Genomic DNA, 25,720 nt, shown 5'->3' on the forward strand with positions numbered 1-25,720 from the left:
GCAAGCCTGTTGGCCTTTCCTTTGAAGAAGAAACCAAATAGTCATATTCCATGTCTAACGAAGTTGTTACCTTGACGACTGGTGGTAGAAAACACAACTCAGTAAGTAATTTCTCATTGCAATTAAGTTAGCTAGCTTCTCTGCAGAACAGTAAATGCATTTTAATTTCTCCATGGTGCTACATGAGATGAAATTACAGCTAATTACTTTTAATTCCACTTTCATCCTGTATGACTCATTAATATAATAGCATGGAATATTCCATACAGACTTTTGTTGGGTTGGTTTTTTTAAGCAGAATGAGCACTAAACATTTATAACTAAAAACTAGCACTACTTCAGTAGTGATTTTTATAATGACGGTCCACCAAGGTGAAAAATGTTTTCTTGACAAACTTCTTAAACACAAAGTGCTTAAGTTTGTAAGCGTTACATTTTGAAGCCAACGGTCAGCTATCCCACAGTGTCAATAGTAGTATTAGACCTTGCATCTGACACTGAGATGGGAAGCACAGACAGCATTTCTACAGTACCAATTAATTACAAGGGGGAATGAATTACTTTTTATGAACTTAATTTAAGGGTTGGAGCAAAGGAGGGCTCTTGCAACCAGCTTAAGGCAATCTGCCAAGATTTCTCTTTTGTAATGCAAGATGACCGCGTTCGCATAACAGTTATGTTCATGCATCCAAATGCAGTTGAGTACACTTTAAATCAAAGGATGAAAACTCTTCTTTGAACATTGCAATCCAGATGGTAGAGGAGCTCCTCATGCTGGACAGGTCTCCAGCCTAACTGAGAGCCCTGGAATGAGTTACAGATATCTACAGATGTCTGCTGCTTCCAGCCACATCAGAACCTGGAAGCTCTGCGTTGCTGTCTGCTCTGGCACACAATCAAAATCACCTGCTTTCAGGTAAAGGTCTCCCTGACAGTAACCACAGTTACATTGGTGCTGTTGTATGTAATTGTGCTTTTGCCAGAAGAACCTTCCTGGACCAAAGGAGGGGGGTTTGGATGCCTTTTTGTCGTGCTAGTATTTTCATCTGATGCATAAGCAGAGTAGAGAAGAAGGACATTGTAGCTCTAGGATGGAGCCGCTGTGTTTTGGAAAGCAGCAGGTCTAAGGAGGGATGAAACATCAATGTGGTAAAAAATTCTGAACGTAAAGGAATCTTCCAGGGAGATACTGTAGCTAAGTGAGCTAACGTAAGCCATGAATAACCGGACAGTAGTGTCTACTAGCAAGACCAAGCCGAGTTACCTATAATGACAGGTATTTGGTAACATGTTAGTGGCCATGTCTACTCTGCTGCTGTGGAATAAACTCAAACATCAGACCTCTGTCTAATGGTTAACTGCCACGTCAGCTCAGTTTCAGACCACCCCCAGAAGCTCTCTTGAACAAATCTGAACTAGAGGGATAATGCTAAGCTGTGTAGGTGTGAGCAGTGTGGATGGGACCATGTGGCCTCAGGTCCAGAGACTGGTCTGTGGCCTTTATTTGGCAGTGTAGATATAGCCTGTGGGACCATTGCTGGATTACTGACTCCAGCTATGGTTGGTGTTTCTTTGTGCTTTGCAAAGGGCGTTATCGACCTGGAAGGAGTTCAGAGAATAAAAATCTGAAATGTGGAGTGGCACCTATTAGCAATAGTACTCACAAGTTTTATTTATTTTGTTTATCGAAGAAAAGCTTGAGAGGCAAATTGATCTTGGCCCCTCTAAGGTATCTACATAATCAAAGGTTACGTGATAACAGAGGGCTTTTAATCTCTCACACAAAAGCACAAGTGCAGTGGGTTGAAGTCAATGTTAAACAGATTCAGACCATGAGGCAGACAGTTGTGACAATAATGAATTACAGGAACAGCTTTGTCAGGGTTATGGATGGTTCTCTGTCACTGAAGTATTTAAATACCAAGCTTCTTTTAACATGATCTTATGAAGCTTATCCAGAAGTTATGAACCTGATGCAGGTGTCTTGGGATGAAATTATTTAGCCTGTTTTTCAGAAGATCATTCTAGAGCAGGGTCTTTGAAGAAGGGTCCTGTTAACTATTTTTATGGTCAGGTGAAAACTCTATTGCCTCTTGTCAGCAGGTCTCTCTGTGTGGTGCCAGGACCTGTTCTGCTAGAAAATGTCTAGGGGTTCACAGATTGAAATTGGTTGAAAACCATTTATCAAGATTTCTGATCCAGGTTTGCTGGTCTTCAAATCTGCAAAGGAACTACAATCTTTAACATGAACATAACTGAAATAATATCTCTAACAAAACCACTGTTCCTCAGATACTGGGTGACACATAGGACAGCCCAATAATAAATATATTAGATGCATCGAAGGGCTTGTCAGAAGAACTATCATCTCACTGGTGTTTTCTGGGCTAGAACGCAGAGGCAAGGGAGGGCTTCAGGGTATTTGTTCCCATGAATCTGCAGTCTGATATTCCTCTGTTTCCAGACAGGTAAGTACTATGCATACAGCCTGAATATATTGACATTACAGAGGAGCTGGTAGGATGCTTTAGTTTGGTTGCCAGGTATTTTCCAGTAAGAAAAATAATGTCAGGCCTTTTTTATGGAGAACCTCTTAAGATTCTCCCTCCAGTTTGCAGAGCCTCTCACAGGGGCAGGGATAAAAGCCCTTTGGTTATACAGCTCCTCTTTCTGCTTTGGTTTTTTTGGTGGGTTTTTTTAACTGAAATTCCTTTCAGGTTTAGCCGAATTGCAGATTCTTTAAAATCCCTTTATTCTTCCCTGCTGTGACTTGTTTCCCTGAGAGAAAAGGGCTGGTATTGTGCCAACCAAACAGAAATGCCTAAACCATTAAGACAGAACACACATTGTGTTTAGATGCCAAAGAGCTATTCGCTTGTTGATGGGAAGGAAAAGGAGATTCCCAGTTCCTTTCCCAGCAGCATCTCTCTACATCTATCACATGGTCTCCTAGTGCTGTTCCGCAGCCCCGGGGGTGGGGGCAGAGATAAGGCTGTGTCAGACCCTCCTGGCTCTTCATCTGCACCACTGTGTAGGACAAAAGCCTTCACTGCTGGCAAAACCAAGGACTGGTCCAGCTTCCTCTACCCCCGTGACGTGAACATGGGTCCATTGGCTTCCCATGTGGAGATGTAATAGCCCACATTGAGATCCTTCATTCATGTCACTATTTTGGTCATTCAAGCTGCAGTAATGCAACTTTGAGGTAAAAATTCCTTGAAGGTGCAGTAAGGGACATCTTACTACAATTGCTTGCAATAGGGAGGGAGGAAGACTACTCTTTTATTTTAAATTAGGAGTTTGCACACTCAGAAAACATTAAGGGAATGACCCACACATTTGAGTATATGAAAGCTAATGGTTAAATGCCACTGCCATTTGATTGCATGATCCTGTCTCAAAGAGACTGCAATGTCAATGCACAGCAGGGTAGAGTATTTAGTGCATTTGGGTAACAGCAGATTTGCCACTTTCAATTGCTTTGGCTCTGAAAATGGAATAATTTTCTTTGAGCTTTTTTTCCAGTGTAAATAGGTGGGTGTGAACTCCACTGAGTATGTTGTAAATAAACTCCAGAGATATGGAGGGAAATTCTACACATTTTACTCACATTAATAGTCATATTATTAATGTGAGAAATACGAGAGGTGAGAAAGGAAGCAGGATTTGACCCATCTTTAAAATAACACTGGTATTCTAGTTTCCATAGTTTATAGTCTTCTGCATTTGTATGTAGATTATAGCCTTCTGTAATCTGCATCTGTTTCTATAGATCGTAGTCTTCTGCATGTGTGGCTCCTATACATCCAAAAATGAATTGGGGGGTGGATTTTTTTTAGCAATGTAGAATAGCAGCTTGAGTCAGGAGAGATTTACTGTCTACTTCCACCTTTAACCTTTACTGTTCAAAGCATTAGCCATGATAGAATTTATGCAAAGCATACAAAGCAAGTTAATTACTATTTAGTCCTAAGAAAGGTGGGTGACTGGGGCAAAGGGCTTGCAGTGTGCTCTGAATAGTATAATCTACTGCCCTCTGATGTGCTGCCAGCAGAAGATAATTTCCTTCACTGTTTCCTGTTCTCAGACATGTTCCTAGACTGTCAACAGATGTTTCTGCTCTATGAAAAAAATCAAAGCTTTTACACAGATACATAGAGGGGAGAGGGAGTAACCACCTGCAGACTTCAGACGACAGTGAAAATACTTGGCATTTTTCCCCATCATTTGTCAAAGGAAAAACAATTCTTTGAGTTACACTATGCAGAAACTAGTGGAGTGAAAAAAAGGAAAAGGCTATTTATTCACATGGATCTAAATCGGCAAAGCATGTAAAAGTCCTTGAATTCTACTAAAGTAAACATTTAGGGTATTAAGTATGCTGCGTTTTGCCCTAGCAAAAGGTTTCAAAAAGCCAGAGGTTTTATGTTTCATCTTAAGAAGAAACCATTATTACTATGAATAATAATAGCATGTAGCAGGAATTTCTGTTTCTCTGGGTGGATGATTAATCAGTTGCAAATTATGTCCATGAAAGGTAGGTTCCCAGGTTTTCAATAAAGTTTTTTTCATGATTATTTATGGCCCTATTAAGAGTTTATTAAAAATATGTGTTGCACCAGGATTGACCGATTATGAAAGTTCTCACTTTTATTATAATTATTTAGCCTTGGATGAGAAATTCCAAGTTTGAAAAGTACATTTTTTACATATCATTGTTAATTTTTTTTTTTACCAAACTTGCCTAGAATTTCCTTGTGTGTATGCCTCAGTGCAGTTCTCTGCACTCCCAGCCAGTGGTATATCCAGTGACTTTTTTGCCTCTGGAGCACTGAATACATGTATCTGAACATCTCTGATCTTCTGAAATGCATGTGAGCTTCAAAATGACAAGCCGGCGGAGATAAGGAAAAGCTTATTGCACCTGAGCAATCAGGGTATGCATGAATCGTTTCTCTAATTGTTTAGACCACCATAATTTTCTAACCGGTGTCTTTCCATTCCTCCTGGGGTTTCTCTCATGGCTTTTTACTCTGCTACAATTTGGGGTCTAGTTCTGCATTGCCTTCCCTTTGGACAAGCCCTGTCAGCCTGGCCTGTGATGTGTGTCAGTGGGGTTCTTCCTTTTACAGGGATGATGGGGAGCTTTGATGGCAAATTGATGGGCATAAACACTTGCTTTCTGTGCATTTTCTGTCTATACCTAACATAGAAAAATCATACATAAAGTTGTTATTACATTGCTTAGATTATAATGAGAATATTTAAAGGTCCCTTTCAGTGGTGTGCCATGCCCTGAAAATTAAAATCAACACTGCAACATCAATTAAACCTCCAGCATTTTATTTGTATTTGTAGATATTCAAGATATATATTGCTCAACTAGATGCGTTTAATGCAGGCTCTTTTCTTTCTCTTTAGTGTAAAATAAATCCAAAAGAGCATTATAAATGTAAGCAGCCTACATTTCAGTTAGCAGGGTATACAGTATTTCAGATGAGTGAAGGTTAATGTCTTGCAAAATGACATTTCTTGCAGCAGTATACTCAGAGAGTTACATATTTCTTACGTATTCTGATAGCATTAAGGTGAAAGGGGGGAGCTGGCTTGTATATAGTCTATTTGAGTTACATTACCAGAAACAGAATAAACAATTCATGCATTTTTGTGGAGAAGTTAATTACTCACATGGCACAACATCATTATAATCAAGACAGAGCAATCAGTTTGTATAACAAACCCTATAATCAAGGTAATGTAATCAATGTAAGTAATCAACGATAATAAGCAATTAAATATCTAACTGCATCAAGCAATAACTAAAATAACAGCTTTGAATAATATCAGCTAATTGCATCATTAGAAACTTGTGTAAAAGCCAATGGTAAATCTGAGTTTTTAACTTGGCAAAATAGCTGTTACAGGTATCACAGGAAGGTCTACAGCCCCATCCTGAGAGACATTAGCTAGCAAAACTTGACTAAAGAAAAGCAGTCATATGCCAGTGCAACGCTTGGATTGGCAGAGGTCTGAGTTATTAAGGCAGGAGTAGGCTTCCTCACTGGAGTTTTGTGCGGCCCCAGCTCCCCAGTTCAGCCAGAGCAGCTGCCTCTGATGCCATACTGGTTTGCAGCATAGCAGACAGGCCACGGTGTCGCTCAGCAGCTCTGCATACACCTCTTTTCTTCCTGCCACTATCTACATCTGCATCAGCTAAAAACACTGGGGCTGCTGAACCTCCATGGGGGTGTGCAGGGGAGTCAGCTTGTCCCACTGTACTACATATGCTGGTGGAGGCTGATGGACCTCTCCTCCCACCTTCGTGCCAGGGAGAGTGTGGCCAAGAGTTATTGAAAGAGAAAAACACAACTATTTGAAAAGGATTCAGCCTCTCCTAATAGAGCTATATCCGTCTGAGAACAGGCCTATCTGTGCACATCATCTAGCAATGGGGCAGCTCCAGCATCTGGAGTCTTTTCATTTGATTGTAGGAGTACTACCAGCCCACAAATCTCTCCAGGATAAAGGAGAGTGAGACTGAGGCTACCGTTACAAAATATTTTAAATAGGAGAAAAATCAAGGAGGAAATACAAACTGAGACAGATCCATGTATGTGTATTTTTCAGCCATGACACTCTACAGGTACTCTGAGTACTTGCTGGTTTGAAAGACCTGAAATGAGTATCTGCTGCTCCCAAGCATTAAGAGAAGAGGATTCTGTAGGATCTAGTCCTTCGAATCAGATAGAAATCCTAAAAAGAGCCCCTGGAAAGCACAGTCTGAAGTAAATCTGGTTTGTGAGAGTAAAGAAGTGTTTAAGCCACACCAGCTGCTTTTCCTGTTTTCAGTAGTAGGGTTATTTCAGCACAGCAGATGAGACAGGCAGGGTCCCTAGGCTGGAGCCCAATATTTCTGGAAGAAGATTAGCTCTTAAGTTCATGCAGGGCAGATGGAGGAGCACGAAGAAAGGTAAGCGCTGACTGCAGTCTAGAGTGAAAGTCTCAGCACTGCTGTCATGGCATGACCTCACCCAAAGCATGTAAACAAATACTGTCATAACTGCCTCCTAAGTATTTAAACAAAATTGGGAATGTATTATTTGCACCAGGGGATCACTAATGTGTCGTCGTTATAGTAGGAGCATGGCATGGACAGAAGCATCCCATCTCTCTGTCTCACTCTACATCCCTTTGAAGGGATTGTTCAACTGTGCATTTGTGAACCTTTGACTTTTAAGGCAGGGGTAATAAATATAGAAACTGAGCCAAGACACACTAGCCAAGTCTGCAGCTTAGGTGAAAAGAACACGTGAAAACCTAATTCTAGGGCCTGTAGTTTTTTAATATAGATTGCTAATTGTCAGCTGAACTTTGACAAAATTGCAAAAAGTTTGAAAAAATTCTGTTTCTGATGGTCCAGTCCATTGCAGCCCTTGGCAGGAGCATGACCTCAGGGCTAGGCTGCTGCACAGACATAGAACTCTGGGAATCCAGAAATGGCAAATGGCTTAGTCCTTATCTATCTATCTATCTATCTATCTATTTATTTATTCATTCATTTATTCATTCATTCATTTATTTATTTATTTATTTATTTATTTGTTTATTTATTTATTTATTTATTTTTAGCATTCACCCTTCTAAATCCCAGCCAGCAGTTACTGTGCACTCCCTGACAGCCCAGGCCTTATTATGTTGCTAGTCAAGGTGATGCTTTCAAGAGGAAAAAACACGGAACAAACAAAAAGTAGGAAAAAACCACTAGTATCACAGAGGAGGAAAATTGCTGAAATGCAGAAATGGATAGACTTGGCGGCCCACTTGATGAAGTAAAACCAAACTGACATTTGGATTCAAAAGCTGATGATGAGCTGGGTGGCAATGTGGCAATGAGATAAAAGCTGTTAATAACTCTAGAAGAGTCTGTCTTGGTGCATTGTCAAAACGTGAAGCAGGTAGGGATTATCATAGAATCATTTAGGTTAGAAAAGACCTTTAAGATCAAGTCCAGCTGTAAAGTTAAACTGCCAAGTCCACCAGTGCAGTTCATTTTCTTCCCATAACTGTATTTTCACAACTTCCTTAAATTTGAATAAAATTCAAATTCTTTTTGACAATTCCTGTCTTTCAGGCACCTCTTGAACAAGGTTCAAGTACCAGCCCCTTTAGCATCCCTAGCACTGACTGAAATAGCACATCTGCTCAACCTGGTGCATCAAAGGCCAGGAGTTGATGCCCAGCACTCCTGTAAGAGCAGTCCCTGACACTGAAGGGATAGAAAAGCAGCCCAGTGAGCCCTGTGGTGGTGGTGGACAGCCCCAGTGCACTGGCCTGTCCAAGGGGGCAACTTTTCCTGCAGGAACACATGCTCCATACTGCCCAGAGGCTCCTGCAGTTGAGCAGTGACCCCTCTCTCCCCAGCAGCTCTTTGAAATGCAAAGGTTCTGAAAATAATGCCATTACTTACAGAAAGAGTAGTATTTTAATAACTATCTGTAAAATATATGTACAAAAATGTAACAGCTCATGAATTAAGGGTAAGGCATTCTGGTTGGTCTACCAGGAGAAGATACAGGTCTGTAAGAAACCAGCCAGTTTGAAATGGTTATTGTAAGTAGTTTATTTTCTTTTCCATCAGTTGATGTAGGTTCAGTATTGGGAAATCTGGAATTGTAGAGTTTGGGGGGTTATTATTTCTGCTCTTTTCTTAAAATAGTGAAATATGCAATATAAATTGTTTTCTGAAAGGCTCTTCTGCTACAGAAATTGTAAACTGAAAACTGAATTGCATGTTTAGCTGCCAACAAGTAAAAGCCCAAAACAATTGTCAAAAAACCCCACCCTTGTTCCTGATTCCAGAAGGTATAATCATGTGCTTTATGTGGGAGTTGCCAGGCTGGGGAGCAAACAGAAATATAGGATGTTTTGTTTCTTAAAGCTGATAACCCCTCACCACTGTGTTGAGGATACTGACCTGTACCTTAGCCTCAGATGTTCCTTAATACCCCTCTTGTCACAGCCAATATAGAAGCTATTCATAACATTTTAAAAATTAACAACTTGTTTGTTTGTTTGTTTATGAGTGAAAGCACAAAGATGTTTGCATTAATCACTCCGATGCATCCCTGGGATCCCCTCGCAGTGGTCTTCCTCAGGAGACACCCATCTCATTGAGAATATTGTTGAAAAAGACGGAGAAAAAGCTCTTCGTCAGAGAGAGGCAGTGACAAAAGATCTGTAATATTTCCTCTCATTATGTATATAGGGTGGGATCCAGTCAGTTTTAGCTCAGGTCCACAGACAGTGATCCTGTCCCCCTGCTTTCCCAGACTCCTAATATGTTGGCGCCTTCTCTCATGAGATTCTTCTGTCCTTGGTCTGAAAGCTCTCGGGTCGCTACGCTCCCATCTACCATGTGCTCTCAGATAGTCAGTGTGAGGCAGGCACGGATACCTATGCTCCATCTAGCTCTCCAGAAAAGCATAAAAGCTAGTTGCTAATAGTGTCTGTTTTTTTCATATTCACATGCCTGCTTTCAGAAAGTTAGCAGAGAGCTGCATCTTGAAGGGAGTGATAATCTCCAGAACACCCAGCTGTTGGCACAGGGCTGAGCTGGCACTGAAGGGTTACGTTTTGGTTTGCTTTTAGGATTAAACTTGAGAAATCTTGGCAGCTCCCTCTCCTATTCATTGCTAGCTGAGCTGTAGATGAAAAGACCTACAAAAATGTTGTAGGAAGAAAACAGAAAATGAGAAACTTCAAGTTAATGAGCCACTAAAAACGTTAGTCTGGTTTTAGACTCCTCAATTTTATCTATATTTGTCTTTCACTTGTGCCCAGGACCATTCTGTGGTCCTCAGGCCAACTGGCATGATGAAGTCCATGTCCTTAAAGCCTCATAGAGTCACAGGCAGCACGGCAATGTCCAGATTACTTACTGGGAATGGTTCTTGGCCCATGCTAGTTTTCAATCCATGCCCAGAACTTGTTTTGGAAGAGTGACAGTTTGCCCACGCCAAAGCCATCACAGGCACAGTTCTAACAATTTAATGGACTAGATGATTGAGTTTCAGACCTGGGAACATTCCCTGGCCCTGACTGAACTACACTTCTATCAGTGCAGCCATGGAAGCCAAGACTAAATAAATAACGTAATTGGAAAAAATAGCCCTCACTGTATAATTATTTCAATAGATTATTAGCCATGTTTTGTGTCTGTGAAGTATTGCATAAATTTCAGTCAATACAGTTTATGCTATATCTCAGTTTTCTGAAAGTGGACTTAGACATAAGGGAGATGGAATTTTCCTGGTGTTATCCAAAATATATGTGTTCTCCAAGGAGACAAAAACTGGAATAGAAAAATCTACTTTCCATAACCTCAGTCAAGATCCATACAACCTCCTCCCCACAGACATTGTATCAAATCCACTAAAGATACTGTTCAAAGAATACTTCCCTTACACAAATAATGTATTGCAATGCTCCTGCCATCAAAGAGAATGTGGATTTTTTATTGTATGCACTTAAAAGAAAGCAACCAACCAAACCAAACCCGTCTATATTTGGACCAAATCTCCTCTTCCTTGGCAGAACGCCTTCCCTCTCAGCCATCTGTTCGTCACTCCCAGGTTCTAATACACATGCAAGAAAAATATTGAAATAAAAACTGTTCAAGAGCAGGGAGAGCTACAATTTGCTCTGTAGGGTTCAAGACTGAGCAGTTCTGATGTGCCTGAAATTCAAGGGAATTACTGGGTGTCTGGACACTTTTGGACATCTCTGAAAATTTTCTAAACTTAGCCTGATGGCAATCTGACTATCTGCCCATTATATACAAACACACTTATACATAATCAGCTAAGAAATCATCTCTTCCGGTGCCCAGAAGGGTTGAATAAAACCCATCCTTTTTTCCTTTACATCAATAAATAAACCCAATCATGCAACTACATTTTTATACAGAATTTTTCCTCTTTTTTGCCAGCCTACCCATGTTTGTCCTCTGTGTATATCAGCAGAGCAGTAACCAACAGATCTTTCCCACCTGCCCATTTCCAGTTGAAGAGTTATTCAAAGCAGCAGAGAAGGGGAATATGTTATTCATTATATATTAATACATTAATATTACACATCAGTGGGAGGTATTGCATAGCTCTGTTCCAATAACAGTGGTTGAGGAAGTTACTGCTGTCAAAGGATATCAAGTTAGTTAAACAGAATATTGTTGCTATATACTTTAAAGCAAGCGTTAATAGTTGAAATATATGCATGTACTTCCATATATAGTATATAAAAGTAGGTCTGTATCTACTAGTATTGCTATAAGCAGTAAAATCAAGTAGAATCAATGATTGGCAGGTATCCTATATTCATACACAGTCTGCCATGAACAATATGAAAACACAGAAGTATTTTATGAGCAGTCTGTCAGGAATAGTTTTATAATGTTGAAGTATGTCTCATTTGCCTTCGTTATTAGAGAGACCTATAAAATCCAAGGGGTGCTAATGCGGTGTGATGTACGGTTGGATAATTTTTAAACACTTTTTAATGTTTTTGTGGGCCTTATTCATATAAACGCCTTAGTAGACAGAGAGACCACAGCACCTCTGTGGCATGACAATCTAATTTAAAAAAAAGAAAGCTTTGACCAATGCATCCTTTCAGCATCCCCAGTGTACCTCTACTTAAAAGCTGCTTGCTTTAGGTGTTGAGTTCTGTGGGTGTCTGGATGGAGTCAATGTTACCTAATCTTTGTTATTTTTATACACTCAATCATCACTCATTTATTTTGATTTGGAGTTGCCAGACTGATTGCGCATACAGATGCGTTTAGAAGAGCAGACTGAATGCAGAAAGCTGCCTTCAGTAGTGCAGCGGGCTTGCTTTTCAAACCCAGGTGCATGAAGGAAAGCACCATGATTGTGCACGCAAATGCATTAACTGTATTCACAGTGGCCACTTCCATGTCACAGCTCTCACCTTTTGCTGCACAGCAATATGAAAAGTTAATCACAGATTAATCAGTCACCTCTCTCCCCAGGAAACAGTGCTCCTTCCAGTCACAAGCACGCTTGGATGAAAAGCATCTTTGTCTCCTCCCTCAAAGATCAAATCAATAAAAGGACCAAGTTCTTTTTTAAGAGGAAGGAGGCGTAAAGGGTAGGAAAGCTGTGTGAGCCCAGAGATCAGGGCCAAGGTGAGGGTCTTTCTGTACTTGTTGGAAGCAGATTAGACAATGCTCTCACTGCCTTTAACAAGGTGCTGAGGTGTCTGAGGGGAGGATCTTAGCATTCAGGGCCAGACACAGCCTCACACACAGTGTGATGCAGTGGCATCACTCACCAGCAACCTGTAGCAAGAGCATGCACGCCCAGAAGGTAAGGTCAGGGAGCGTCTGGCTCCAGGTGCTAAGGTATATTTGCTAAATCCATGACCTATGATAGTCCACTCTTATCCTGAGGTAGGCTCTGACCCTCTTCGCAAAATCACAGAGTTGCTGAGGCTGAGCAGCACCTCTGAAGATTGTCTAATCCAACCTTCTCTGCTCAGAGCAGTGCCCACTAGGGCAGGTTTCTCAGAACTGTGTCCAGTTGGGCTTTGGGTATCTCCAAGGACGGAGACACCACAACCACTCGGGGAAACCCATTCCAGTGTTTAATCACCCACAGAGTGAAAAGTTTCTTCATATATTTAAATGGATTTTCCTGTATTTCAGTTTGTGTCTATTGCCTCTTTTCCTGGGCACCACTGAGAAGAGTCTGGCTCCATCTTCTTTACTTCCCCCATGAGGTGTTGATACACATTGATAAGGTACACCTGAGCCTTCTCCTGTGTAGGCTGAACAGTCCCATCTCTCTCAGCTACTTCTCTTAAGACACATGTTCCAGTCTGTTAATTATCTTCATGGTCCTTTTCTGCACTCATCTAATACATCCACATCCCTCTTATACTGGGGAGCCCAGCAATGGACCCAGCACTCCAGTATGTCTCACCAGTGCTGAGTACAGAGGAAGGATCACCTCCCTGGACCTGCTGGTGATATTCTTCCTAATGCAGACAAGGATACTGCTGGCCTTTTTTGTCACAAGGGCACACTGCTGGCTCATGTGTAACCTGCTGCCCACCAGGACCCCCAGGTCCTTTTCTGTAAAGCTGCTTTCCAGCCGGTCAGCCCCCAGCCTTTCCTGGTGCATGGGATTATTTCCCCCTAGGTGCAGGATCTGGCATTTCACTGTGCTGAACTTCTTGAGGTTCCTGTGGGCCATTTCTCCATCCCAGCCCTGAACAATAGCACAGTGCTCTGGTCTTTCAGCCACTCCTCCCAGTTTTGTATCATCTACAAGCTTGTGGAGGGTGCACTCTACACATCATCCAGCTCAGTAGTTAAGATGTTACACAGTATTGTCCCTAGTATTGACCCTGGGCTAGACCACTATTGAGTGGCCTCCAGCCGGACTTTATGTCACTGATCACAACACCATGACCCCAGCAGTTCTTCTAGCTTTCAGTCCACCTCACTGTCCACTTATTTAGGCTGTACTTCATCAGCTTGTCTATTGAGAGTATTACGAGAGACTGCCAAAGGCCTTACTGAAGTGAAGATAAACAACATCCAGAAGCGGATGAGTGAGAAGCTCCAGTCATCCACCAAGCCAGTCACATCCTTGCAGAAGACTAACAGGTTGGTCAGACGTGATTCCCCCATTGTAAATCCATGTTGACTACTCCCAGTCACCTTCCTGTCCTTGAGATGTTTGGAAATGGTTTCCAAGGTTATTTGCTCCATCACCTTCCCACCAGTGTGTAGTTCCCTTTATTATCTTTCCTGCCATTCTTGAAGATGGGAGTGACATTTGCTTTCTGCAAGTCCTCAGAAATCTTCCCTGAGCATCATGACCTTTCAAAGGTAACAGAGAGCAGCTTTGCATTGACATCATTGAGACTTCCTCAATGCTCATGGGTGCACCCCATCAGGTCCCGTGGACTTGTGTATCTCCAGTCTGTTTAAACATTCCCTAACCTGATCCTCCTCCAGCAAGGGTAAGTCTTCCTTCCCCCAGTTTTCCCACTGGTCTCCACTGAAGACCAAGGCAAAGAAGACATTGAGTACCTTGGCCTTTACCATGTGTTTTGTCACCAGGTTGCCTGCCTCATTCAGTAGTGTGCCCATATTTTTCCTCATCTCTCTTTTGTTGCTAATACACTCAAAGAAGCCCTTCTTGTTGCCCTTCGCAGCCCTTGCTGGATTGAATTCCAGGTGGGCTTTGGCTTTCCTAACCCCATCCCTGCACGCTCATATAATTGTTCCGCTTGTCCTCCCTGGTGTTTTGCCCCTCATTGCTCTTCTTGTAGGCTTCCTTTTTATGTCTGAGTTATATCGGGAACTCCTTGTTCATCCACGCAGGCATCCTGCTGCCTTTGCTTGACTTCCTACTAGTTAGGGTGAACTGTTCTTAAGTTTGGAGGAGGTGATCCTTGAATATCAACCAGCTCTCCTGAACCTCACTGCTTCCCAGGACTGCATCCCGTAGGATTCTACCAAGCACATCACTGAATAGGCCAAAGTCTCCTTTCCTGAAGTCTGGGGTTGGGATCCTGCTTTTTTCCCTGCTCCCTCCTCTCCAGATTGTGAACTCCACCATCACATTATCAGGGGCAAGGCTGCCCCTGACCTCCACATCCATGACCAGTCCTTCCTTGTTTGCATGAGGTCCAGCAGAGCTGTTCTCCTTGTCAGCTCCTTGATCACCCACAATAGGAAGTGGTTGTTAATGCACTCCAGAACCCTCCTGGATTACTTGTGCCCTGCTGTGTTCCCTTACAGGAGGTACATTGAGCATCCCCCAGATATTGGGGTAAAGTCCTTTACTACTTTGAAGTAGTAAAGTAGTTAAAGTACTCTGCGAGCACTGGAGCCTATGAGTGTGAGGCTTCTTCCAGTTCTATAAGAAGCCTCATCTGCTTTTTCCTGATCAGACAGTCTATAGCAGACACCCACCACGTTACCTGCCTTAGCCTGGCCTCTAATACTGACATATAAGCTCTCAGCTGGCTCCTCATCTGTTCCTAGGCAGAGCTCCATGAATTCTTGCTGCTTTCACTCATAGAGATCAATTCCCCTTTCCACCATCCTACATGTCCTTCCTGAAAAGCCTGTATCCATCCGTGGCAGCATTCCAGTCCTGTGAGCTATCTTACCATGTCTCTGTGATCCCAGTGAGATCCTTGCCTTGATCTGCACGCAAACCTCAAACTGTTCTCCAGGCTGTGTGTGTTAGCGTAGAGACACTTCAATGAGTGGTAAGCATCCCAAAAAAACAGATGAAAGTTTCCCTTGTGCTGTCTGTTTAGCCCTGTTAAGTTGATGATGAGATTTGTCTTGTCCACATCACCTCGTTCAATTCACTTATTCATCCACTATTTCCTCACTTGATTGTTCCTCATGTCCCTCTCCTGTTGTCCCTAATTTAAAGCTGTCATCACCAGTTGACTACTGCAGGCAAAAATCTTTTTTCCCTAATTAGTCAGATGGATCCAATCTCTTTCAAGAAGTCCTTGATCATGAAAGATTCTCTTGTGGTCATAAAGGTCATAAAAGCCAAATTCCTGTTGCTGACACCGGATGCACAACCAGTTCTTAATCTGCTGGATCTGTCCAGCCCTCTTCAAGCCATTTCTCCTGACCAACAGGATTGAGAACATCACTTTGACTCCATGCACTTGACCATAACCCCTTCCAGGATCTTCTGTATCCAATTGAAACTCATTATTGTTATGAATATGATGGACAGCACTTTCTCATGGATTTGCTGCTCACGGCAGAAAAAGCCATTTCTGCTGCTCACTGCCCTTCTCTCTCATTTCCACCCCATGCAACAGATGAACACAGGGTTGGAGTATGATACTCTACGAAAGAAGGGCAGCACAGCCTTTGGCTGGTACTGTGCTTGCTGTGCTAGCAGAGAAACTACATCCTGTTAGTCCTCTCAACCAGATCTGTCCTTGGAAATCATGGCTAAAGGCTAATGCTTTCCCAGACCTATGGGAGAATAGTGTCCTACTTCAAGACATGGCATACTCTTTGTGTGGTATTTGCTTTTCCTGTAGAGAAAAAGAGTTACTGAAGCATTTTTTTCTTAAACTTGTGTAATATAAATAAGTGTTTTTGGATGCAGGAAGCTAACCTTTCACTAACCCTTGGGAGTTGGTGTACAAACTTGGGTTTGCCAGAGTAATCAGAAAGGCAAACAAGCTGATGGATGAGCTTTATTCATGGACCAGTCTGCATTCCTGCCTAGCTCTGCATTTTAACTGATTATGTATTTTGGGTCAGCAGATTTATATGGTTCACACTTCATTATCCAACAAGCATAGAATACTCAGAAGTGATCTTAAATAGTGCAGAACTTTCTGCAGTTTCAGGGTTATTCCTGGATGGGTCATAAAGCTTTAAAGTGCAGTGAAAGTTACTCAGCATGGATTTCTGCTAACAACTTCAGTAATCCTTTGCTTATAAGTCAGCATGGAAAGAGAGGATGGCAGATAGTGAGTTTCCATCTTTCTTGGAAGTGGTCTGATTTACATATTGGGGAGAACTTAAATGCTTTTGAAGACACAGATCAGGCTAGGTAAGTGACAGAAGGTTGGAAAAGACTTCTTTTGCCAACATAAGTCATTCCCACACTTTGCTTTGGAATAGACATCTGATCACAGAGGACTCTTCAGTTGTTAAATCCTCTATAGGCACATATGTTCTAGTCCTGAAACTGACTGAAGTATGCATCCTCTAGCCTTCAAAGTGGCTATTTGGCAAGTTTGGCAACACACATCTTCCATCTGGCCAAGGATATTTCATTGTGTTCTTCCTTTATATCAGCTTGTGGGAACTGTGACAAGCAAAATAAGAAATATGAGCAGCTAATGTATTTTTTGCAATAAGCATAAATGGAAAATAAGGCAAAACCAAACAGTGCAAATTGCTTCCCCTTTATGCCTTCATTTCTTCATTTTCTTTGTTTTGCTTTTGGGGCTTGAAGTGTGTGTAGTAAGTGGAATGCTTAAAGTATTAGCTATTTTACTTCGTTTTCACTATGGACATTGTTGAAGTCCTTTAAAAAGGAAGTCACGTACCTTGAAGACAAATACCAAAGTAATTCTTTGTGTACTAGCAAAAAGAGTGACTGGACCATTCTCATCGGGCAGTACGAGTTGACAGCAAGCAAGGAAGTGGCTAAATGCCAGGGATGATGTCTTCTTAAAAGAGGTGACAGGTATAGAGAAAAATAAATGATACTAACATAGCTTAGTGGCAGAGTGAGAAAGGAAAATGTAACCCTGAGGAGAGCCATTCTGGAAAGAAAGCCAATGTCGGGGGGTGTGAGCCACTTACCCAAGTGTCTGCATTGGCTTCAGCTCCACAGAGCTGTAAGCATCTGGCATGGGGATATGGTGCCTTCACACTGCCTCCAGACTGAGTCTTTTTTGGCTGTTTTTCTCTTTGCAGGAACCCAGACCTTTGTATAACAAAAGGTGCCAGTTTTATTCAAGTGGAATTGGATTCCTCTATGATGCCTACCAGACAGAGGTAAACAAATCCACCTCATGAAATGCTTATTTCTGCTGTACTTCGAGGGGTTGGGGGAGGAGGGAGGCAAGTGTTTGAGAGCATGTCTGTGCATGTAGGTCATGGGTTGATAGACCCTACTGTTCTTTTTCCAGCAAGTGACCCCTCTCTTGTCCAAGCCTCTGGTGATTGCAAATCATTACAATCAGCGAGGTTTTGAGTCATCGTCAGTGTTTCTATCCAGTACATTACTCCGGGACTGGAATGTTTCCTAGTCCCTCCATACTGTATAATAGCTGTCTGGAATGTATTTGTCACATTGGCATCTTTCTCTAAGGAGGTTTTTGTAGACTTCAAGTGGAATAGGAAATATCTAAATGAATCCATTTTCGTTGTCCAGAAGACTTCAAATCTTCTCATGTATTTATCCAGAACAGGCCAAGAATGTCAGTGGTTTGAATGCCACTTTTTTTATTATCTCAATGACATTAACATGGTCGGAAAAGTGCCCATACCCAAATGGCTAGCCTCCTGAGAAGTCCAGTTTTAGTTTATTTTCTATTTTTCATTTCATTATTGTGGTAAATTCGTGGGAGTGCGAAGAAAATCAAGCAGAGCAGGAGTAAGAACAGTTAAACAGTGGTATAACTTACAAGAAGCCAGATGTCTTTCATCACCATTCCTCCCATGGTGAAGAAAAAGTATATGGGGAATGTTACCATTAATAATTCTAGGCAACTTAGCCAGGTTAAGCAGTTAATACCCCTTAAATCTTGCTGCTAGGGTACCTTGTTGTTGATTCCAGAAAATGTATGATGAAAATATTTCATTGACCTCCTTACCTAAAGACCTACCCAGATAAACTTATGACGTGTGACAACACCCTTTCCTATAAATTTTACTCCATCCTTTTCTAAAGTATGCATGCACACAGACACAGGCATAGCCTGAGAAATACCTCTGATTCCTGTAATAAGCATGTAGCTGGCCACAACTCCTTGCAGGTGACCCCAGCTTCAGGCTTATGGCCACACAGGTTTCCCCAGCTCTGCAGATTCTGGGAATGTCTAAAGCTGGGCCACCCACAGCTCCTTGCTCTATTCTGGCAAAAAAACCTTATCTTTTAAAAGTGTAGTTAGGTTGTAATAACATTCTTGTCTGGTTGTCCATTAATCTAGAGTCATTATGTGCTAATTCAGAGTCAACAATCCGTGGCTTTTGAACTTGCCTTTTGCTTTTCCAAAGTTAGCCAGCTAGTGAGCAAGGGACATGCTCTGCATGCCAGGCAAACACCTAACTAGGAAGGCAGATTGTATACTAAGTGCAAGTTTCATTTTGATTGCCATCTCTAGCCTGTGAGTGATTCCAGCTCATGTAGTTTGCCTGTTTCAGTCCTTCTCTTTGCTCAAAGCAGAAAGAATTTGATTTTCTTGCAGTTACCATGAGGTGAGAACATCTCTTCAGTTGGTGCTGACGGAATAGGCAGACACAAACAGCCAGAACATGAAAAAGCTAAAAGTCTGGTGGCTGAGATGAATAGGTCTTGATATGCGTAATACCCACAAATGGCCTGTTTCCACCACCCTTGCTCACACTACACAGTGATTTGTTTATTTTGGTTTATTCGCTGTTCTCCTAAAAAGGAGTGTCTTGCTCTTTGCGTGTTTTAAAAATGCAGTGATAAAAATAGACAACTACAGTAACTCCCTTGGCCAATAATATAATACGTCTTGTAGCCTAAAAGCAGATAAAAACACGTTTAAGATCTTTCCAATCTCCCCCTTTTGTACTTCTAGCCTTCTACAGTAAAAAGGGGCACCTGGCCCAATCAATAAGATGTTTAGAGAGGAATAAACTACTTTTATTTCCTATCAATCAGAAGTGGTCCCCAAAGCCATACATCAGAACAAACCATCTTTTTAGCAACCCACTCCATCTTAGAAAGCCCTTCAATCCCAATCATGCACATGTAATGGGAAAAAGGTATTTTAACTATGCCAGTCCTAGGCCATTTTGGCTGCATACAGGGGGGGTCAACCCCAAAGTTTTAAGTTCCACTCAGTGCAAAAGCATTAGAGTGTCCCAACGAAATGGCTGTGGTAGCAGACGCATTGGCGCGCTCTGCTCCAGGATCAGTTTTCAAACTGCTTTGAGAAGTAGCCAGGTGTGATGTTTCAGTCCCTTCTGAGCTGGATCTTAATTAAGCAGTTGTTGATGGTAGTGTGCTCCTGTTACGCAGCAAATTGCAGCTCAGGCTGAGGATGGCTGCAGCTGAATGTGACTTCAGGCCAGCAAAGCCCTATGTTAAATTCCAGTAAGTTCTGGCACAACAGAATAAGGTGGATGAAACAAGGTCCTATCTCAGAGTGAGATATTCTTGTGACCAGTGGGATGTGTCTGTATCAAGCCGTGAGCTCCATTTCCAAGTTGCAACCTAGACTGAGACCATTCTTTTATAACCAAACTTCCATTTTGCGTTAGAAGAGGTGATTTGTAAGAGACACTAACCACAGGTACAGCCTTGTCCCGGGCAGCAAGTCAAGCCCAAGACATCATTTTATTTTCCTTTTAACTTTAGCTTTGTCACCCAACTTCCACTGCTCAAGTAAATCCTGCTAAAGACAAGTGTGGCAAGTCTGAGACCAGCTGCAAAGCGAATGTTCTCTGGTGTGGAGTCTGTGTGTTTAAGGCTTTCCCCTTTTTGCTGGGAACAAACATGTGAGGAGTACAGACTCATCAACAGTGATGGTTTTCACACTGAAAGAGATGCACAGATCCAGAACTCAGGAGCTGAGAAACTTGGGGTTTCACAACTCCTGTGGAGACTGTCCCACAGACTAACACAGTCACAGCTAAGCAGAAGTGTCTGACAGAAGCTTTTCAAAAGCAGGCATGTGTTCCTAAGCATGTTCCTTCTACTTATTCATTATGAGGAATTTTCCGTGCAATAATACATTTTACTTGCACTTTGAAAACAAAATACTTCTCAGCGGTTACAGTACTTTTTTTCTATCAAAATAAAAGCTATAGAAATAATGTATTTTCTGACCTGCTAGCTTTTAAAAGTGATAGTTCTCCAGGATTTCAAAATCAATAAGCTGAAATATCTCAGGGGAAAAAAAGCCTTTCATATAAAATATTTCAATGGGTCTGTAGTGCCATATAGAAGTGATTAATGCTTACCACACTGAAGAGGTGATTTCTTGTCTGGGTGGAGAGTGGCCTACATGTGCCTACCTTTATTGTTCTAACATCTGGCCATCCCTGCAATTCCTGCTCACACAAATAAACCTTTTCAGTTTTCTGTTCAAGAGCCTGCAGTGAATGGTACTTACTTGCTGGAGTGCTTGGGTCTTTTCTGAGTGGTTTTGGTTTTGGGTTTAGAGATTGTTCTTCTTGTTGTTGTTCCTAATTATTTCCTTCCTCAGGAGGATGTTACTGAAAGGAGAGTTTCCATGTATTGAAATCTGTTCAGATAAATTGGCTGCTTTGCCCATTTCCCCACTATAATGGAGTGGTATTCTTATCCACTTCAGCGGCTTGCTGTGGTGCATCTCTCAAGACCCATAGTCCCAGTGTCAGCTGTAGGGATCCACATCTTGCAGCTGCAGACTCTGGGTCTCAGCAAAATAGCACCCAGCGGTGCAGCAAAGGGGTGGAAAACTGGCAGCCGTGGCTGCAGGTCGGCTCTGGGCTCCACAGTGCAAATGCCCCAGGACTCAGGGGCTTCTGAGAGCTCAGGGATGTCTTTCTGCCCTGCAGTCGTGGAGTTTGGAATCTCAGGATCTTTCTCCACAACAGGTAATAAAACTTGACACTGCAGTAGCTGCTTCTTTGCAGTCAGTAGGATGGACTCAGAACACTGAAACACTGAGAATAAATGTCAGTCTGTTCTTTTTCGTCAGGTGACATGTTATACCTTAAACAACAAATGCCAGCTGAAAGTAAAGAGTAACACATGCTATTGCTGTGACCTGTACAACTGTGAGAAGTAAGTACCTGTGTGCAGTCAATGGTCTCCAAGAACTCCTTGGTTGTTTTTTGTTGCTGTTAAAATGATAGGGGAGTGCCTGTAGGCCTAGAGAAGCAACACAAGGGGCTTGTATGCTAAGCAATCCAGTTCCTCTGTGTTTGAAGTCCCGATGCCAGCAGAGAAGAGGTCAGTGGTATTAGTGTTGGCATTATTTCAGTTTCTTTTTCTTTAAATATGTCCATAAGGTCTTTAGTGTGTGATCAAAATCGACCGCTCAGTCATAGCCCTGTCAAGATTTACTGTTGATCTTGCAATGCAGTTTTCCCATTAGATTTAATAAAGCCTTTCTTTTTTTTTCTGCCAGACTTGGGGAAATAAAATGAATAGGAACACAGGTGTCCATGAGCAGAGATCAAGTTGTAGGCACAGGCAGAGCTCTTCTGTTAGCAATAGCCTCTGTAGGCATGAGATTTTGCTGAATTGTCAAAGGATAGATACAGAGTTTTGTGAGTGTTTTCTGAAGTTGTACATTTGAATTTGTCATTACCAAAGCATGAGATGTCAGAAGATAAGAAGGGAAATATCTGGATATGCTTACGAAGATCAGCTGAAGATTAGCACAGGGTTGCCATGGAGTGATTTAACAGGAGTAAAAAAGGTGATGAGGAACACTACATCACAGCAAAGTCCAAGAGTTTGTAATGTGCAAGACAGATGAAATGATATTGCAGAACTGACTGACCACCTGGCACATAGAGATTTCAACTGCAAGCAGCATCATGTCTTGCCACATACAAGAAAATGAGGAGGATTTCCCAGAGCAGATCTTCTGCCTGACTTACCCTCTGCACACCTCAGTTATCATCTTACCATGTATTCTCATGCATCTTCTGCAATCCTCTACAGTCTACCCACAGTCACTTTTCTTTCTTTCCTTCCGTGTATTTCTCATCTTTCTTTCTTTCTTCCTACATCTCCTGTTTTGTTTTGGTTTTCCTTCCTTTTCACATGCTAGCAGCCCTGATTAACCCCAGTCATCTTAAGCCAGACATGAACATTTTAGGTGTAAGGGAATAAGGCTGGCACAACAAGGCTTCTACATAAGGCTTCTGCATAGAAGAGTAGCTCTTGCCCAGATCCTGCCTCAACTAGAGAAGAAAAATGAAATTTGGGACTAGAGGGAAGTCATCTTTGCATGAGCATGTCTTGTGCACACAACAGTCACAAAGTGACTGCAGGTCTATGGAATGGATTAAAATCCCCTATGAATGTTATAGTCTTTTGCTTGTGTAAGAAGTGTTGAATCTGGGCATGATGGAGTTATACAACAAATGAAATGGGAAAGGTTGGGTATGCACAGCTTTGGTACCTTTCTATGATAGAAAAATGATGGACCATCGTAGTTGCAATACAGTATGTTCACACTGAGAATGCTTTCTTCCATGGTACACAACTAACTGCTGCACGTTAACACCGAATCAAACAGCCCAACCCAGTACAGAAAAGAAGAGGGGTCTTAGAGGGGCGAAAGCATTCAGAGTTATCGAATAAAGTGACTGAAACTCTGTTGCTTAATGCATAAGCTGACAACAAGGAGTTATCTGGAATACTCCCCTTCCAGATGGAGATGCCCAGTGCCGTTTTTCTAAGACACTGCGTTTGTCTGAAACATGTGGGACTGATCACTGCTGTGACAGTATTCAGTGATACAATTAAACATGTGTGTTCTGCCATTGTCAGCAATCCACAGTGGACAGCAAGATCTCATGGCACTCACTGGCATGGACAAATCCAGAGCAAAGAAGTGGTTGTGCTGTTCCACAAACTTGGCAATTCCAGTTCATAGGATGGCTAAAGAGAAGGAGGAGACACACTCACGTGGAGTGACGTGGTGTCAGCCATGCAGTAGACTGGTACGCAGGCAGGGTCGCAAGGGAGATTTCCTCAGCCTCATGCCAGCTGAAGCTATAGGTTTCTTTAGTTAAGCTGGGCTCATGTTAGGGCCCAAGTGAACTCAACAGTAGATGATCCACAGTGCCAGGAATTACTGTGCTTGGCTTAATTCTCCCCAGAAATGTGGGTTTCTCCACACTGCTACCATCTTCTGCAGAACTTTCCCTAACCGCCATCTCCACTGCTGCCTCATGTGCTGGGGATGGAGGAACAGAAGGGTGTGCACAAACTGCTCAATTCTGGTTTCTGCCATAATCTGATGGCAATTTCCTAACAGTGCAGAAACAGACTTGGTATTTGAAACATCTTCCCAACTCCAGTAGCTGCTCTAGGAGCTCATTAGTGGGCTAGCATTAAGGTAGGTACTGGAAAGAACTGCAGGAAACTGTGGTTTCAAATTTTGCAGTAGGGTATTTCTGGCTCAGCAAGACAATGAGGATTAACTTCATAACATGCCTGATTTACAGTAACTGGTGCAGTGTAGAAATATAAACAAAGATTTCTGGATAGTACAATCCATAGTGTAAAGGCACATCTTCATGCTGTACTGTGTTGCATTTGTTAATATGGAACCACAGATATCATAAACAAATGTAGCCAGCTGGCAAAATCTCCCTTCCTGTGGTTGAATTAATGCTTAAGCAACTTGCCTTCCTCAGTTTCAGAGATGCCAGTAGATTTCCAGGTGAGATGGGAAAAAAAGCAATGCTAAGCATGCTTTAGCTGGCAGCTAAATGATAAGGGCAGCATCCATATGCCAGGGCTATGGCTGTGTTCAGAGACGCTAAGCCAAAAAAAAAAAAAAAGACTCCTTGCTGGTGCACAACACTGCAGCCAAACTAGGGTTGGTATTAGTTGGACTAGATGTTGAATGTTGGCATTAGCAGAACCAATTTGTGTCTACAATGGAGCTTTCTCCAGTTCATGTGAGTGGTGTTTGATGGGAGCATGCATGAAATACTTTGCCAAAGAGGAAAGTAAGCAGGAGGGATTCAGGTCATCTGGTGCTCTGTGCAAAACCATTCCCACCGCAGTGACATTGTCTGCGTTCTCTTCCAGTTCAGAACAGTCCTCCAGTTACTATGAATTTCTCGGCGTGAGCAGCTGTCAGGACGTGGTTCACCTGTATAGGCTGCTGTGGTCCTCCACAGTTCTCAACATCATCGGGTTGTTTCTGGGGATTATTACGGCAGCCATCCTTGGGGCATTTAAAGACATGGTAAGGCTCACAGCCTTTTGCTTTATGTGAGGACTTCTGTGCTTGTTGACATTATCAAATGGGTTAAAACCGCAGAAGTGTGAGCGTACAAAGGAGGCGCTTTATACATGTTTCCTGTGTGATCTGGCCGTCTGGAGTCACATCTTTAGGCTAAGCTGTTGCCAGCTGCTCACAGCTAAGTAGGTCAAGCCTTGTCAAATACATGAAAGGACGGGAAAAAACCGGCGCCTGTGTGAACAGATGCTGGCAATTCACTTCATGGTATCTTTTTTTTCCTTCTAATTCAGCACTGAACATGTGGGTCAGCACAGAGTTCCAGGATGCTAGCTTGTAGCTAACATGTAAAATTCAAGTCCTATAACCTTTCATAGTTCTTTTCCCAAGAAGGGGGATCAACGGATCAACTCTGAAGTACCAAGCTAGTTTTTATTTCAACAGGTGTGTTCAGGTCACCTTAACCTCCTCTTTTTTTTTTTTTTTTTTTTTTTTTTCTAAGGAATGTCACCCTCTAACTGCTTCCGGTGCCACACCACTGTGCTGTGCTGATGCGCACCACTGCATTCAGAAGAGGCTGTGTGCTAGGAGGGATTCTGTAATACGGTGTCTCGTCTGCCTAGATTTTCTGACATGTTAAAAGGGTGAAGTAGCTGTTCCTGGGGTTATCACTGTCAATGGTCATGTCTGCTAAAGCTCATGATTTACTAGGCACTCAGAAGAGTAGATGGTCCCAGAGCCCAAAGAGCTTCCAGACTAAATGGGCAGAGGCATGGGGATGATGGTGAAATGCAGGAGCCAAAGGGAGGTATGATAGCGGTACAGGTCATCTTGGATCCATGATGTTTCTGGTGACTTTTCCAGAGGAGAAAACTAACTAGAAAGACAAGTGAAAGGAAAGAAGAGAGGGATGGAACAGAGAAGGGAAAGTGTGAGACAGGTGAGCTGTACACCAGAGGGGCAAACCGGAGGGAAGGGGCTGCTCCGAGCTGGCAGCCCATGAGCCAAGGAC

General features: G+C 42.3%; 1 protein-coding gene across 3 annotated transcripts in view; it reads left to right on the forward strand.

Moving 5' to 3' along the window:
* The window catches only part of TMEM255B (transmembrane protein 255B), a 76,020-nt gene that overhangs the window by 38,961 nt on the left and 11,339 nt on the right, over positions 1-25,720 (forward strand). For 2 of the 3 annotated variants that reach the window (XM_040585331.1, XM_040585330.1), the window contains 3 exons: positions 17,510-17,590; positions 21,475-21,560; positions 24,555-24,714. In XM_040585331.1, the coding sequence (XP_040441265.1) occupies positions 17,510-17,590; positions 21,475-21,560; positions 24,555-24,714 (327 nt within the window). The remainder of the gene's footprint in view (positions 1-17,509; positions 17,591-21,474; positions 21,561-24,554; positions 24,715-25,720) is intronic. The other variant, XM_040585332.1, reaches the window with a different exon arrangement.

Source organism: Falco naumanni, chromosome 2 (assembly GCF_017639655.2).
Source record: "Falco naumanni isolate bFalNau1 chromosome 2, bFalNau1.pat, whole genome shotgun sequence".
NCBI lineage: Eukaryota > Metazoa > Chordata > Aves > Falconiformes > Falconidae > Falco > Falco naumanni.